Source organism: Parambassis ranga, chromosome 2 (genome assembly GCF_900634625.1).
Source record: "Parambassis ranga chromosome 2, fParRan2.1, whole genome shotgun sequence".
NCBI classification, from domain to species: Eukaryota; Metazoa; Chordata; class Actinopteri; family Ambassidae; genus Parambassis; species Parambassis ranga.
The window spans coordinates 41694487-41710400 of NC_041023.1; the positions used below are offsets into that span (position 1 = coordinate 41694487).

At 40.6% G+C, this 15914-nt stretch overlaps 2 protein-coding genes across 2 annotated transcripts in view; both read left to right on the forward strand.

Annotated features, from left to right (window-relative positions):
- Window positions 1–230: 230 nt before the first annotated feature.
- The window catches only part of LOC114444837 (NACHT, LRR and PYD domains-containing protein 3-like), a 383662-nt gene continuing 367978 nt past the window's right edge, over window positions 231–15914 (forward strand). Inside the window, exons 1-4 of the mRNA XM_028419693.1 lie at window positions 231–243; window positions 660–1054; window positions 1112–2397; window positions 2623–2796. Coding sequence (XP_028275494.1) covers window positions 231–243; window positions 660–1054; window positions 1112–2397; window positions 2623–2796 — 1868 coding nt within the window. The remainder of the gene's footprint in view (window positions 244–659; window positions 1055–1111; window positions 2398–2622; window positions 2797–15914) is intronic.
- On the forward strand, window positions 11887–14583 carry LOC114432391 (rho GTPase-activating protein 1-like). The gene is made up of 6 exons (XM_028400390.1): window positions 11887–12383; window positions 12506–12582; window positions 12660–12737; window positions 13224–13541; window positions 13643–13680; window positions 13760–14583. Exons 4-6 carry the CDS (start codon window positions 13436–13438, stop codon window positions 13904–13906), a joined length of 291 nt encoding a protein of 96 aa, XP_028256191.1. The 5' UTR covers window positions 11887–12383; window positions 12506–12582; window positions 12660–12737; window positions 13224–13435; the 3' UTR covers window positions 13907–14583.

The following is a 15914-nucleotide window of genomic DNA, read 5'->3' on the forward strand; positions in this document are numbered from 1 at the left end:
ATAAAGAAAGCAGTCGAAAATGTCACATCATAAGTCTGAAAGACAAAGGAAGTGATCAGAGCACCTTAAACTCTGTGTTTAACTCTTTCCACTTTTTCACTTCCCTAGACACACACATGCTTATAACTAACAATGACATAACAAACCAACAGCCTCTTTACAGAATCATTTACTTTATCTAGAGACAAAGTTTTGCTGGTTTTCACACGTTTGTTTTTATAAGTACCAACATGCCACTGTCAGGTCTGTTTTGCTGTTTCCATGCTCTCACTGCAGGGGGCACCAGCCTGTCATGAAAGGAAGAGTGAGACTGAGGAACCTGATTCACACTGATGAGATGTTCTGATTGTAGCTTTAACACTTTCCCATTCCCGGCTCTGGCGCTGATGGGTGTTGAAGAGTGTGGCACTTTTGTGTCCCACATCTTGAATCACCTGCAGCAGAGACGTGTTTTGGGCAATGATGGATCTGTATTGCTTTGTAGGAACAGACTGGGCTGTTAAAGTTAATGCTCAGTGCCTGTATGTGTACACACACTAACCTACTCACTGTGTTTGACACAGATGGGATGGTTCCAGTACCGGAGCCACACCACATCACATATTACCAAAAGAAACTCCAATCACACTTCTGTGACAGGTTTCTTTTGGCACAAGAAGGCTCGGCAATACAAAAAAAGCGTCTGGTTGATATCTACACAAAGCTATACATCACAGCCAGCCCTGACAACACACAGCATGAGATCCAACAGATCCAGAAAGCCTCAAGGCCCAGAGACACTGAGAAATCTGTCACACCTGGAGACATGTTCCAACATCCTTCTGGAGAATACAGACCCATAAAAACAGTGTTGACCAACGGAATCGCGGGAATTGGAAAGACCTTCCTGGTGCAAAAGTTTATGCTGGACTGGGCTGAAGGAACAGCCAATCAAGATGTACATCTCATTTTCCCCTTCTACTTCCGTCAGCTGAATCCACGGATGGGAAAACAGTTCAGTTTGGCAAACCTCATTCATGAATGTATCCCAGAGACTGTGGACATCAAAGAGGAGGCTCTTAATTACATCTTTACTGCTCTGCAGTCATCAGGAAACAGCAACTACGACAAGAGCGAATTCAAGATTCTCTTTGTGTTTGATGGACTGGACGAGAGCCGCCTTCATCTGGACCTTCATGTTCATGATATTGACTCTGTTGATGTAACTAAGTCCACCACCACTGATATCTTGGTGAAAAACCTCATCAATGGAAAACTGCTGCGCTCTGCTCGCATATGGATCACCACAAGACCTGCAGCTGCCAATCAGATCCCTACTGACTGTGTGGATGTGGTGACAGAGGTCAGAGGGTTCAATGACCCACAGAAGGAGGAGTACTTCAGGAAGAGATTCAGAGAGGAGGAGCAGGCCAGCAGGATCATCTCCCACATCAAGACATCACAAAGCATCCACAACATGTGCCACATCCCAGTCTTTTGCTGGATCACTGCTGGAGTTCTGGAGGACATGTTGAAAACCAGAGAGGGAGGAGAGCTGCCCAAGTCCCTGACTGAGATGTATATCCGCTTCCTGGTGGTTCAGACCAAAGTGAAGAAGGTAAAGTATGATGGAGGAGCTAAGGCAGATTCACACTGGAGCCCAGAGAGCAGGGAGATGATCCAGGCTCTGGGAAAACTGGCTTTTGATCAGCTGCAGAAAGGAAACCTGATCTTCTATGAATCAGACCTGACAGAGTGTGGCATCGATAAAGCAGCCCCAGTGAAATCAGGAGTGTTCACACAGATCTTCAAAGAGGAAGACAATGTCTTCTGCTTCATCCACCTGAGTGTTCAGGAGTTTCTAGCTGCTCTTCATGTCCATCTGACCTTCATCAACTCTGCTGTCAACCTGCTGGAACAATCTTGGTGGTCTAAAGTCATTAGACACAAATCTAAACTAAGACACCTCCACCGAAGTGCTGTGGACAAGTCCATAAAGAGTCCAAATGGACACCTGGACTTGTTCCTCCGCTTCCTACTGGGTCTTTCACTGCAGACCAATCAGACTCACCTACAAGGCCTGCTGACACAGACAGGAAGTAGCTCACAGACCAATCAGAAAACAGTCCAGTACATCAAGAAGAAGATCAGTAAGAATGTGTCTGCAGAGAGAAGCATCAATCTGTTCCACTGTCTGAATGAACTGAATGATCGTTCTCTAGTGGAGGAGATCCAACAGTCCCTGAGATCAGGACGTCTCTCCACAGATGAACTGTCTCCTGCTCAGTGGTCAGCTCTGGTCTTCATCTTACTGTCATCAGAAGAAGATCTGGAGGTGTTTGACCTGAGGAAATACTCTGCTTCAGAGGAGGCTCTTCTGAGGCTGCTGCCAGTGGTCAAAGCCTCCAACAAAGTTCTGTAGGTGGATTTATGAAACCTTTCAAACATGATTCATGTTGTTGAGTGGTTAAATACACACATAGATTCACAATTAAATATTTATTTCTATCTATAGGACACATTTAAATATCTTCTATAGTTGTGGCTGTCAGGTTCACGTTACTATTTTGTCAATGTCCATTTTGCAGTCACAGTTACTATAAATGTCAGTGTTGTAAAATGTGTACTTTTCTTTTCTGTCAGGCTGAGCAGCTGTAACCTCTCAGAGAGAAGCTGTGAAGCTCTGTCCTTAGTCCTCACCTCCCAGACCTCTAGTCTGAGAGAGCTGGACCTCAGTGACAACAACCTGTGGGACTCAGGAGTGAAGCAGTTAGCTGCTGGGTTGGAGACGCCACAGTGTAGACTGGAAGCTCTCAGGTGTGGATGCAGCTGGTTGTTAAACATTTAAATTCAGCCCCAGATTCAAAGTATACAGCATTTATAAATCCTTCATGCCTTTTGTGTTCACATTTGTTTTGTAACTCTAGGTTGTCGAGCTGTCTGATCACAGAGGAAGGCTGTGCTTCTCTGGCCTCAGCTCTGACCTCCAACCCCTCCCACCTGAGAGAGCTGGACCTGAGCTACAATCTAATGGGTCCAGGAGACTCAGGAGTGAAGCTGCTGTTGGACATTCAGGATAGTCCAAACTATAGACTGGACACTCTCAGGTATGCACAAATATAAGTGTGTAATATGTTTACAGTAAAAATCACTTATCTCCACTGATGAAGATTTCAGACATGTAAATGACACAAAACCTACTGGTGGATCCACTCATTGTGTCTCTGACAAACTGAAGAACTCTGCTTCATGTTGATCAGCAGTTTGGACTCATGTTGGATAGAAAATCATTCTGACTGTGTTTCTTCCTGCAGGGTGGACCATGGTGGGGAGCAGAATTTAAGACTTGGTCTTAAGAAGTGTAAGTTTGACTCAGTCTTTCCTCATTTTATTGTGCATGAGCCAGTGTTTTATCAGTCCACCAGAAGTCCTGTCTTTAATGGACTTTAATGGGATTTGTCTCTTGTATTCAGTCACAGTGTCATTGCACACTTACCTATTGTTGTAACATCTGGATGTGATGTCATTGGAGTGAATATGGACTGACTGTGACCTGCTAGCATGTCCCACGTGTCTTCTTACTCTCATGTCCTCCTCACTTCCTCTCTTACATGAGCCAGATGATTTGTGTCTCAGTAATTTGCATGTTTTTGTGTAAATGACTAAAAGCCTAATCTGTCACTTCTCAAAAATTATCAGTAGATTTAAAAGGCAAACAACTCTGATAAAGTGCACTCAGTATTAGCTGTAAATAAACATGAACATTTAAATAACAGTTACTGAACAAAATATCAATTAGGAAAAGCCAAGCAAAACTTACTCACATTTTATTTCAAATAGAAAAAGTAGAGTCTAAACTCTAAAAAATTTGTATGAAGTAGAAGCCATTTCCTGCATTCTGATTTCATTCTGATGCACTTTTTGTTAAATTAGTGTAACTTCTCTTTACAATCAGATAGCAACCGATTAGTTCGGCAGTTTCGCATTAAAACGAATCATCTGTGGAAGCTATAAAGCACTAAAAACATCAGCCAATCCTCTGGGTCATCTCTACAGTTTACATTTATTGGTCTGTATCCAGTAATGTGCAATAAACACATATGGGGCTGCACCTGAGAAACATTGTAATGCACAAAAAATCCCTGGGATTAGAGCTGGGTGGTATGACCAAAGTTCTATATCACTGTATTTTTATATTATTATAAAATTATAAATTATAACAACGGTTTTCGGTATTTGACGGTATTTTCTCTCCTCATGCATGACGTGTTAACTGCATTGATTGTGAGAAGAATTACTGCAGTAGAGTGGTTACTCTATTCCACAGCAGTGTTAATTTTGGCAGCAATTTCTGATTTTCTGATTTACACTGTTCAGTCATGACCTTCTTCATGAATACTCCATAACTACAGCAAAACACTTCAGTGACAACTTAGAAACAGTGCACATGCTGTAAAACCATCAGCAGCGGTGTCTTCATTTATAGATTTTGTCACATGTATGAACGGAAGTTAAGACCACTCGTCTGCAAATGTCGCTTCAGGTTTGTTGTGTTTTTACCGCTGATAGTCGCTCCGCACGGTTTGAACCATCCTGTTTGTCTTGACATCAAAAGTGTCCATGTGTCTGTTCTTCTCCTGTGTTGTGTTACCATGCATGAGGACGCCTTCTTCCAGCATCGCGGGGTAACATCCTTACGCAGAAAGATCACTTCTGATTGGCTCTCTGCCGCCATCTCCTGATTCGTCCCTCCCTTCCACAAACAATATTTGCTCTGATTGGATCTCGTCTCCATCAATAATTTCGTCTCGTTTTTATTCGTTGACAAAAGTGTCAGTACATTTCGTCTTCGTTTTTGGCACCGTGCGTTAGTTTTTATTTAGTTATCGTCTCATTTTTATCAGCAAAAAAAGGTTGTTAACGAAAACTATGACGAAAATGATTTATATATATATATATATATATATATGTGTGTATATATGTATATATATACATATATATATATATATATATATATATATATATATATATATGTGTATATATGTGTATATATATGTGTATGTATATATATATATATATATATATATATATATATATATATATATATATATATATATATATATATATATATATATATATATATATATATATATATATATATACATATATATATATATACGTATATATATACATGTATATGTTATATCCATTATACTAGTCTATTGCCATCTACTGGAGCTTTTTAGTATTTATTTTACCTTGTGCTTCATCAACTTCCACCATTGTGCACAGTATAAAATCAATAGAAAAAACATCAAAATGTATGATTTTGTCTCCAAATAGAGTTGTTTTATTGTAAATATGTATGTGTATATACAATAATGAAAAATAAATAACGAAATATCAAATTTGGAAAATGTTAATGTGCCACCTCTCCTGCTGAGCCTGAAAATCTTCAGTTGCTAGCTTTGGCTACTTGCTGGCTCGCCCACCACGGCTAATGCCACGGCCTCTCTTTGATGGCCTTGGGTCAGGGCAGGATGAGGAGGTGGCTGGTGACCACACAGACCTGCGCCTTGAGGAAGTGCATGGTGGGGGGACATAGTCCTCATCCGTCTCATCTCCATCATGATCACTGTTGTATGAAAAAATAATTTAGATGTTGAAAGAAAAAATATTAAATCACATCACATCAATTTCTACAGCAGAAAAGCAAATGAATAATAAAGCAGTAATAGATATATTATTGAATGACAACACAACCACACATATAATCAGCACACAAACCTTGAAAGGAGAGCTGATGCCTCAGTGTTGAGCCCAGATGGGCCTGGAACATCACTGCCCTCATCTCCGTTCAGCTCTTCCCTTAGGGGTCGCCACAGTCAATCATCACCACTATCCTCTGCATCCTCTTCTCTCATCCAAACTACCACCCTGCTACACTATATTGTGCATACATGTATATATAATAAATCGTGTTTTATTATTATTATAACACAGATTAGAAAAAAAAATACTTTACACTTCAAAATAAATCCACAAACCTACTGATAAACTGGGTCCATCTTCTCCAAGAACATTGCCTCTTATTCAGAATCAATGTTGCTGGCGTCAGAGTCAGACGAGTCTTGAAATTCAACATCTGATTGCCGCTGAATTTCTGCCAAAATCTCTGCCATGTCCCTCTCGACGCGGTACGTTCTCTTCAGCATTATGAAGAGAAGAAGTATTGAAGTCCATTCGTTTTTTGGTATCATTCGATTCAGTAGATTGTCCTCTTTCATGGGACCACAAACATGGCTGCCCCCACGGGCCCATCGGGTTGAACAGAATCAGTTCAGTGTTTCCATCATTATATCAGGTCAAGTCAATTTCATTTCTTTTTAATTTCTATACAGCAGCAGATCATAACAGAAGCCATTTAAGAATAGCTTTCCTATACAACAGGTCTACACCTTGTTCCTTTATTAAACAAACAGAGGCACGTTGCGTGTACACAGACACACACACACAGACATGTGTGCACATACTCCCACGGTCGGACAGAGAGCGACATGCTAGTTGGATAGACTGAACTCTATGACTACACTAGGCTAAGCTAACGGTGCTGATGTCCATGGTTTTTATTTTATTTTTGCCATTGAAATATGTTATTTACATCCCGCTCTGTAAGCACTGACGAGAAACACAACAAGCTGATTGCACAACAAGCACAAAGCTGATAGTTGTGTATTTGTTATTGTGTTTTGTGTTATTATATTATATATGTTCCTGTTATTTGTAATTTTATTTTCATGATCATAGAAGGTCGTTAAGGTCATTAAAAACTGAAACGTAATCTGGCGGCGAAGGATCGACAGTCGCCGCGCTGCCACACGGACGCCATTGCACGTAATGATAAAGTCATGTTTAAACACAAAGCTGATAGTTGTGTATTTGTTCATTCAAACATTAGTGACAAAAAGTCTGATGATAAACTTTGTATGAATGAACAACACATCAGTCAGTAAAGACAGAATGAAGCCATCAGATGTGTCAGATGATAAACTGCAGCTGTGTCTTTTTCTCTCCATCAGATTTCTGTCAACTTGAAGTCGACACAAACTCAGTGCACAGAAACCTCAAACTGTCTGACAACAACAGGAAGGCGACACATGTGTGGGAGAAGCAGCCATATCCTGATCATCCAGACAGATTTGACGAGTGGCCTCAGCTGCTGTGTAGAAATGTTCTGACTGGTCGCTGTTACTGGGAGGTCGAGTGGAGAAAAAAGGTTTATATATCAGTGAGTTACAGAAGAATCAGAAGGAAAGGAGGCAGTGTTGACAGCATGTTTGGAGCAAACAATCAGTCCTGGACTCTGAGCTGCTCTGATGTTTGTTACTCTGTCTGGCACAATGACAGAAAAACATCCATCTCCTCCTCCTCTGTCTCTCACAGAGTAGCAGTGTATGTGGACTGTCCTGCTGGCACTCTGTCCTTCTACAGAGTCTCCTCTGACACACTGATCCACCTCCACACCTTCAACACCACATTCACTGAACCTCCACATGCTGGGTTCTTTTTGTGGTCTGATTCCTCAGTGAGTCTGTGCTGTGTGTAGAAGCAGAGTGTGTGGAAGTGACAGCAGCTTCAACTTTGTGCTTTAAATGTTGATGATGTTTCACTTTCATTTGAATCACTGACTGTGATTTCAGGTCAGAACATGTTTTTGTCTTAGAAGCAGTGAAATGAGCTCCTAACCACTGAGCTCCTGTAAAAACTGCACTGATGGATCTTCTTGTTCTGGATGATCCTGGACAGATGGAGTTCAGCTTTTCTCTTCTCCTGTTCCTGATTGGTGGAAGCAGCAGAATGAGCTCCACCTGTAACAAACACTGACCTCCGTCTGCCTCTGTGTGATGATGAAATATATACTGGTACCACACATTCAGAGGGATTCTTGGGGCAAATAATGACCAAAACTCAACACATCCACTCTTACACGGTCCCAGAAAAAGTAAATGACCATGATTACACACCGGAGCGGAGGCAGAAAAGCAGGCTGTGCCACATTAATATGTTGAAAGCATTCTTTGCTTGGCTAGCATCAGGTTTTAGCCGATGCTTTTTAGCTCTACTCTTTCTTTTTTTAGCTAGCATATGTTTTTAGCTTACACTTTGTATGAAACTAGCATTCGTCTGTTTGATATTTGTTTTGCAAGCATAATGTTTTAGCTCCTTTGTTAAACTAACATTTTCTTTTATAATTTGTTTTCCTAGCATGGGCTTCTAGCTAGTTAACTTTGTTAAGCTAACATTATTATCTTTTTTGTATTTTTTTTAGCTAGCATTTTTTTAGTTTAGTAGTTTTTCACTTTGGATAAAACTAGCGTTCTTCTGTTTGATGCATGTTTTGTTTTTAAGGTTTAGGCAAAGCTCCTTTTAAGTAAGCTAACATTTTCTTTTTCGTATTTTGTTTAGCTGGCATATGTTTTAGCTAACATTTTATTGAACTAACATTATTTTCTTTTTGATATTTAGTTTGCTTGGTTAAGCTAACAGTATTTTCTTTTTTGCATTTATTTAGCTAGCATATGTTTTTACTCTATATGAAACTAGCATTCTTCTGTTTGATATTTGTTTTGCAAGCATAACATTTTAGCTAACATCTCTATTTTTGAGATTTTGTTTTGCTAGCATAACGTTTTTTCTTGGTGGTGTGCGAGAACAATTGTGTGATTGGTTGGAATTTAGTGGACGTGATGAATGTGATGAAGCACAAGAGCTTCTACGCAGACAGAATGAGGAAGTACAACAAAGATGGACAGTTTAGATGAGCAGCTGGTAAACAACTCCAGGAAGGAGACTGTCAAAACACAGCGCACAGAGGAGACTGTCTGTCCAAAAGGTGGCGATGCCAGCTGATCGAGAACTATAATGTTCCTGTGGAGCCCAGGACCTCATACACGCAAAGCATGCGCTCTACCACTGAGCTACATCCCCCATGTTTGATGCAACAACAGCAGCTTGTCTTAAGATATCTCCACTCAGGATCTGATGTGTATTTCTTAGATCAGCAAGGCTCAAGTGAGAGTTGTGTTTTCATTCATCAGCCCCAGCCCTGAGCTCTGTAGGCCAGAGAGGTCCTCCTGCAGCCTGAACATAAACGGGGTCTGCTCATATAGTTGATGGCTGTATGCACAGATTTTGAACCAAGTTTACTTGAAGCATAGCAACATATTCCCTGTCACTGACATCTATCATGTTGAATTGTATACATGTCTACAAAAAAAAATAAAACACTTTCATTACGTTTTTTTTATTGGACCAGTGTAATGAATTGGCTTCCCCTTGTTAAACCAGTCTCTTTAAGCATCTAAAAAATGGTTCAGAGGTTAAAGTGGTCTGTGGGGTTACTTCCTGTGGCTGCCTCTGTTTTTTCTAGTGAAACACTCAAAGTGAAGAGTGAAAGGCTGAGTTTTGGGTTACGTAGTGTGGAATTATATAAGGTTACCTACGCACTGACATGATACAGAGCACATATTTACTCGTTATGTATGCTTACACTCAGAGAAAAAGGGAGGTCTTCACTCTCTACACACACACACACCCTTACAGGGAGTTCGGGAGGATGTTATCCGTCATTCTTGGAACACTTTTGATGCGGTGAAGGCCGAAGCACTGGGAGGCATCGGACGTAAGATAAATCATCCAACATAGGAGTGATACTGAGTGTTTCATAGAAATATGTTAGACCAATTATAATAATTGGTAGGTGGGAATAAAAGGGCAACATTTCCAAATATGGTAATACCAACGAAGGTCTTGAAAAACAGTTTATCTATTATGCAAATGTACCTCCACTTTTGAATAAAACAAGCCTGTGTCCAGGGAGGGGCAGAACACTTATGGAGGGGAGTGAAGCAGACTGAAAGGCCTGTGTTCACTGAGTGTTCTCCGTTTGCAAAGGCGAAACTATAAACCAAGTCTATTGTCTTTCACTCAATGTTCTGATTACAGAAGACGGAGTCTGGCAATCCGGGGTGACCAGGGAAGGTCACGACAGTAGCCAATGGGTTTGGAGCATAGGTACTCAATGTGCGGCCCACGGGCCAATGGCAGCCCGCAGAAACATTTATGACGGCCCACAATGAATTATGTGAATTTGCAGTATGATATAAATTTTTCATATACTGACAACACTGGTTTAAATGGCCTAAAATGTCCGGAACTCAGCGCGGTGGTAAATTGTTTCACATGGGACGTTTTTCATTGTTGCACCGCTGCACACACCTGAAGCAGAGCACAGGTATTAGTGGAGTTGTTGGTGAGAATGGACAGGGGACGTTCTGAAGCTTGTAATTATTTTTTAAACAATAAAAGTGATCGTTCATTAATCGTAATTGAGGAAAAACCCTCAAGTAATCACCTGGATATTAAATAAGGTTTTTACAATTCTCATGTCTGTGGAATAGAGTAACCACTCTACTGCAGTAATTCTTCTCAATCAATGCAGTTAGTTAGAATTAAAGACCATTATAAAGAAGCACTGCAACAAATCAGAGCATCACTGAGGACTGCTGCTGTGTTCTTCTTCCTCTGCCCCCCATACCACCACCTGTGTTTTAAATGTCTCTGTACTACTGTGTTCCATAGTATTATTTTTATGACACTAAAAACAGTACAGTTCCTCTTGTGCAACACTATAACCAACAGTATAATACTCCTGTTGGAGTTGTTAGTTTTTTATTTCATGACATTCATGATGCAGGGTGCAAATACAGCACTGTACATATCTGTACATATATCTAGCCATAGCTGTGTATCTCATGGTTATTCTTAACTTTCCATTTTTATTCTTTTATTTTTAATTCTATATTATTTAAAAGATAAATCATCTTATCATTGTTTTTAATTTTATTTTTAATTCTAGGTTATTTGTTACTTATCAGTTTCTAGTTTTTATGCTTCTCTAGTAGCACACTGCATTGTCTTGTTTGTTCTGCTGCTGTAACACTCCAGTCCGGTAGGCGGCGGTAATGCGCCTTACAGGGTGGCTCCCACCGCCAATAAGCTGAAGAAGAAGAAAAGAAGGAAGTAGAGGGAACAGAAAAAGACGAGCACAGCGACAGCACACCTCATGTGAAGAAGTAGTCGTTTGTTCGTTAGTTGAACAGAAGTGTAACTACTGTGAGTGTTTTATCACATCTGAATGGCTGCTGCTGAGTTTCTGAGAGGTTTTATCAGCGAGCGGCTAACTGCTGCTGCTGCTGAAATATTGGGAGTGTTTGAACAAACTATCGTCCAGTACGAGGAAGAGATGGACCGTCAGCGCAAACTGCTGGATCTCCTCCTGAAGCCTGAGATCAAGTTACACAGAACAGGTATGTAAACATGACAATGTCACGGAACAACAACAGCTCTGTTTGAAAAGAGTACACATTCAACACATAGTGTTTCTAACAGGAGGACACTGACTTCATGACTTGAAGCTAAGCTGGGTGAAGACGCTCGCACATTACCACTGTGTACGTCATCAGTTGTTGAGCTGAGCATGATCGATGTAGCCCAAGTTGACTAACAGTACAGCACTGATAGCCACGCAGTGCCGTGGTGCACACCTCCACAGACCACAGCCAGGTTAAGATGTGACAGCTTAACATCCACAGAAGATTTGTGGCTCCTGTCTTCTGTCTGAAATGTTGTCCTGAATGTTTATGATATTTTCTGTTTGTTAGTATTTTAATGTTGCATTAATTCATTTGGTTGTTCCAGGTTTTAGATGTTTCCATCATCACATTAGTCTTTGTGTCCATTTGTCCCTCCAGGTCTCCCTCAACAACATGACTGTAAGGAGGAAGAGATCCTGTCTGACCAGCAGCTCTGTAACCAGGACAAAAGTTCCAGTCTGGACCACTTTGACCCGACTGTCATCCAATACAAAGAAGAGATCAACCATCAGGACCCACTGAACATTATCCTGACACCTGAGATACATTTACACAGAACAGGTATGTGAACCTACAAACAAGCAGTGAATCCTGTGACTCCTGGAGGCTGCAATTGTTTTGAACAAGAATGTATTTTCTGATCATCACATTAGTATTGTTGCATCAATTCATTTGGTTGTTCCAGGTCATAGATGTTACGGAGGCACCTTTGTCATATCCGACGTATGAGCGTACAGGGCTCTAGACTAACTTTTTTTCTTAGGTGCACCGCATCAAACTTAATCCATATATTTTTGTACGCATCAGCACATTTTGTACATACATATCATCTTAAAATGAATTTGGACCTTGTGTCCGCCTCTGTTTTAGTTTTAAGTTTGGCAGGAAGATTAACTATGTGAGCTACCTGAGTGAGCTGGAGGATGTGGTCAAGTGTGACCAGCTGGTGATTCCTGCTCGTGTCAGAGAGTAAGGACATTTAAAAACATTGATTTTCTACTGCATGGATTCTACTGTGGCCCATGTTATGACTCTGTCTGTGTCACAGGTATGACAACAAATGTGTGTGTGTGTGTGTGTGTGTGTGTCAGACTCAGACAGAGGGATTCAGATGGTGATCCGGTTCCTGTGGTGATGAGAGACACCATTATCTTCCTGTCAGAGCAAGGTAACATTCACAGATGAATCCGTGTCTCATTTCAGAGGGCATCGCTGTCAGTAACAACTGACTGTGTGTGTGTGTAGGTTTGGAGATTGAGGGTATCTTCAGACGGTCTGCCAACGTGACTCTGGTCAAGGAGGTGCAGCTCAAGTACAACTCAGGTAAAAAAGCCCATTTTGTCATGTGACTTTTGTTCACATGTGAGTTAATCATGGCTTCCTAGCAGTGCTGAGAAGTCAGAATCAGAATGACTTTATTTATTATAAATTCTTTTTTGTTACAAATAGAAATCAAAGAGAAATTGAAGTTGAAATATATAATAAATATCTAAATACCTAGACAGCATTTAAATCCCTGAGGTGTATGTAAAGAAGAACATATTTACTACTGTATAAAAAACCTTTACATGGTAAAGAGCATGACATGAATGTTCAGTGTCTGATTGACTGTTACAGTTCAGAGTTCAGTAGTTTGATTGAGACAGGCAGGCAGAGGAGTCGGAGTCTGTTGGGAGGGACAGTCCAGTATGGTCTTTATTTTGGACATCCTCCTCTGACACACCTCTGTCAGAGGGTCCAGGTCCTCTCCCACAACATGGCCGCCGTCCTGATGATTCTGTTGAGTCTGTGTATGTCCCTCACCCTCAGACTGCTGCCCCAGCAGACAACAGCATACATGATGGCACTGGCCACCACAGACTCAGAGGACATCCTCAGAGGACATCCTCAGCATCGTCCTGCAGAATCTTTAGTGTTTCAGAGTTTTGTGCAGCCTTTGCTCTTTCAGATGAAGTAGAAGAAAGAAGGCTTACAGCTGAGCGGCTTGGTGTGTTTAAGGTTAGGCAGTGAATTTCAGAGACATGGAAGACGTCCACTTGGCTGCTGTGATTCTGAAGATCTTCCTGAGGGAACTGCCCGAGCCGCTGCTCACCTACCAGCTCTACAACGACATCGTCAACTTGGCCTGTATGTCAAGACCATTAGTCCAAGAAGTCATGTTGAATATAGTTGAATAATCGGTGGTTTCTCTAGGATTGTTATTCATGGTGGCATTTGATTGGTTGCAGCTGCATCACCGCGATACCTCATCACATTCCTGGCACAGGTACGGCTCTGACACCGCACTTCCTTTCACATTTGTGCGTCTGTTTCTGACAGCTGTGTGTGTGTGTTTGTGTGTTTAGGTGTCAGCCAACAGTGAGGTGAACAAGATGACCAACAGTAACCTGGCTGTTGTGTTTGGTCCTAACCTGCTGTGGGGGCGGGGCAACGCCATTGGGCCGAACTTCACCCGGACCCTGCTGGACCAGCATCATCTGGTCTTCACCTAGCTTTGTGGCCAAAACTGCTCTTTAAGTTGTTGTCTTTTAATTTCTCAAAGGCCAAATCATCATCATCATCATCATCAGTGGTTGAATATTGGTGTTGTGTTGTTGATTTAAAAAAAAAATAGAGGGCTGTGTCAGTTGAGGTGTGTGTGAGATTGTTGAGGTGAACAGGTGTGTGTGTGCGTGTATGCTTGTGCCTTATTTGTTCCCTTGAAGTGATCGTGTGATTAACCATCAAAGTGCCAGTGTGCCCGTTTTGCCATAGATTAAAACAGCACGAGGTGCGTTCAACACGCTGCTTTGTTGAGCACAGCTCTCCTGTAATGAACGATCACAGGTTTGAGAATCAACATTTCATATATTTATGTTTTAAAGCAAAAAAAAATCACATGCAGTCAGACAAAGAATGAAGTCTGATTTATTTTCTTGCTTCTTCAGCCAATAATAAGTTAAAATTCACTACAGCTAACTGAATCATCCTAACCAAGTTAACATGTTTTCTCAACTCTGCTGCTCGATTACAGTTCAGTCTAATCTATGGATCTTTGTACTGTAACTGTTGTCATGGTGACAGTGAACAATGTTTCTCCGTGAGAGAAATGATTTTGGTTTCCAGCATTTATTGATACTTAGTGATGTTATTTTCTTAACTCCTTTTTTTCATCCTTTACTTTTGATATGTTGTGGATCTTATGTATGTAAGATATAAATATAGACTGTAACATCCATGTGTGTAAACAATAAATAAATGTTGAATGAACATTTAGTTTTATTCTCAGCTGTTTTTGTTCTTACTGATATTTATTTGTGTAAACAATCATGTACAGTTCAAATCAGGGTGCGCATTAATATAACATACGTTTCCATTGAGTAAAGGTGAAGTGACAAACTTCAGGGTGTGCATTTCAGAACAGCAAGGATCTTTTTATATTGTTATTTATTTGAAATGTATCCATGACAGTAACAAGGTTTACAAATAGAAGGGCAAGTTATGGCACAAGTGAGCAGCTTGACGTATGAAATACAAGACAAAACGGCAAACAGTAGTTTCAGGGAGTATATGAGCCGAGAAGAAGTCCAAGCATCTGAACGAATGGCTCAGAGGGTTTAAGTGAGTGGTGGACTTTGAAGAGTGAAAGGCTGACTGAGAGGAGGTCCAAATGCCTGGGCGAGTGGCTCAGGTGGTAAAGGAAGGGGTAAAGGGAGTGATTTGTGCCCTTGAAGAGCCAGGTTCAATTCCTGGAGGGTGAAGAACAAAGACAGAAGATCCGGAAGTCCGGAAGGACCGGAGGAGAAGAGGGGGGCGTCCTGGCCCCCCGAGTTTCGGGGGTTTGTGAACAGGGGGTTATGGAGACAAAGGTGGTGAGAGGTTGAGGGTTTTATTAGGTCTTTTAGTAAAGTAAAGTAAAGTAAGAAAAGTAAGAAAGTAAGAAAGTAAAGTAAGGTAAGTAGTCTTTTAGTAAGTAAGTAAGTTAGTAGTCTTGTAGTAAGTAAGTAGTCTTGTAGTAAGTAAGTTAGTAGTCTTGTAGTAAGTAAGTAGTCTTTTAGTAAGTAAGTAAGTTAGTAGTCTTGTAGTAAGTAAGTAAGTTAGTAGTCTTGTAGTAAGTAAGTAGTCTTTTAGTAAGTAAGTAAGTAAGTAGTCTTGTAGTAAGTAAGTAGTCTTGTAGTAAGTAAGTTAGTAGTCTTGTAGTAAGTAAGTTAGTAGTCTTGTAGTAAGTAAGTAGTCTTTTAGTAAGTAAGTTAGTAGTCTTGTAGTAAGTAAGTAGTCTTTTAGTAAGTAAGTAAGTTAGTAGTCTTGTAGTAAGTAAGTAAGTTAGTAGTCTTGTAGTAAGTAAGTAGTCTTTTAGTAAGTAAGTAAGTTAGTAGTCTTGTAGTAAGTAAGTTAGTAAGTTAGTAATTAGTCTTGTAGACTTGTATTAGACTTGTAGTCTTGTTTATAAGTCTATGTTTAAAGTGTTAATGTCTCTTTGAACCCTACTGCACTCTTCTTCCACAACATTTACATCAAGTA

Excerpts from the sequence above, each read along its gene's own strand:
- LOC114432391 (XM_028400390.1), top strand. The coding sequence starts at position 13,436 with ATGGAAGACGTCCACTTGGCTGCTGTGATTCTGAAGATCTTCCTGAGG. Across the intron at positions 13,542-13,642 it reads CGACATCGTCAACTTGGCCT|CTGCATCACCGCGATACCTC; the intron begins GTATGTCAAGAC and ends GATTGGTTGCAG. Across the intron at positions 13,681-13,759 it reads TCATCACATTCCTGGCACAG|GTGTCAGCCAACAGTGAGGT; the intron begins GTACGGCTCTGA and ends TTGTGTGTTTAG.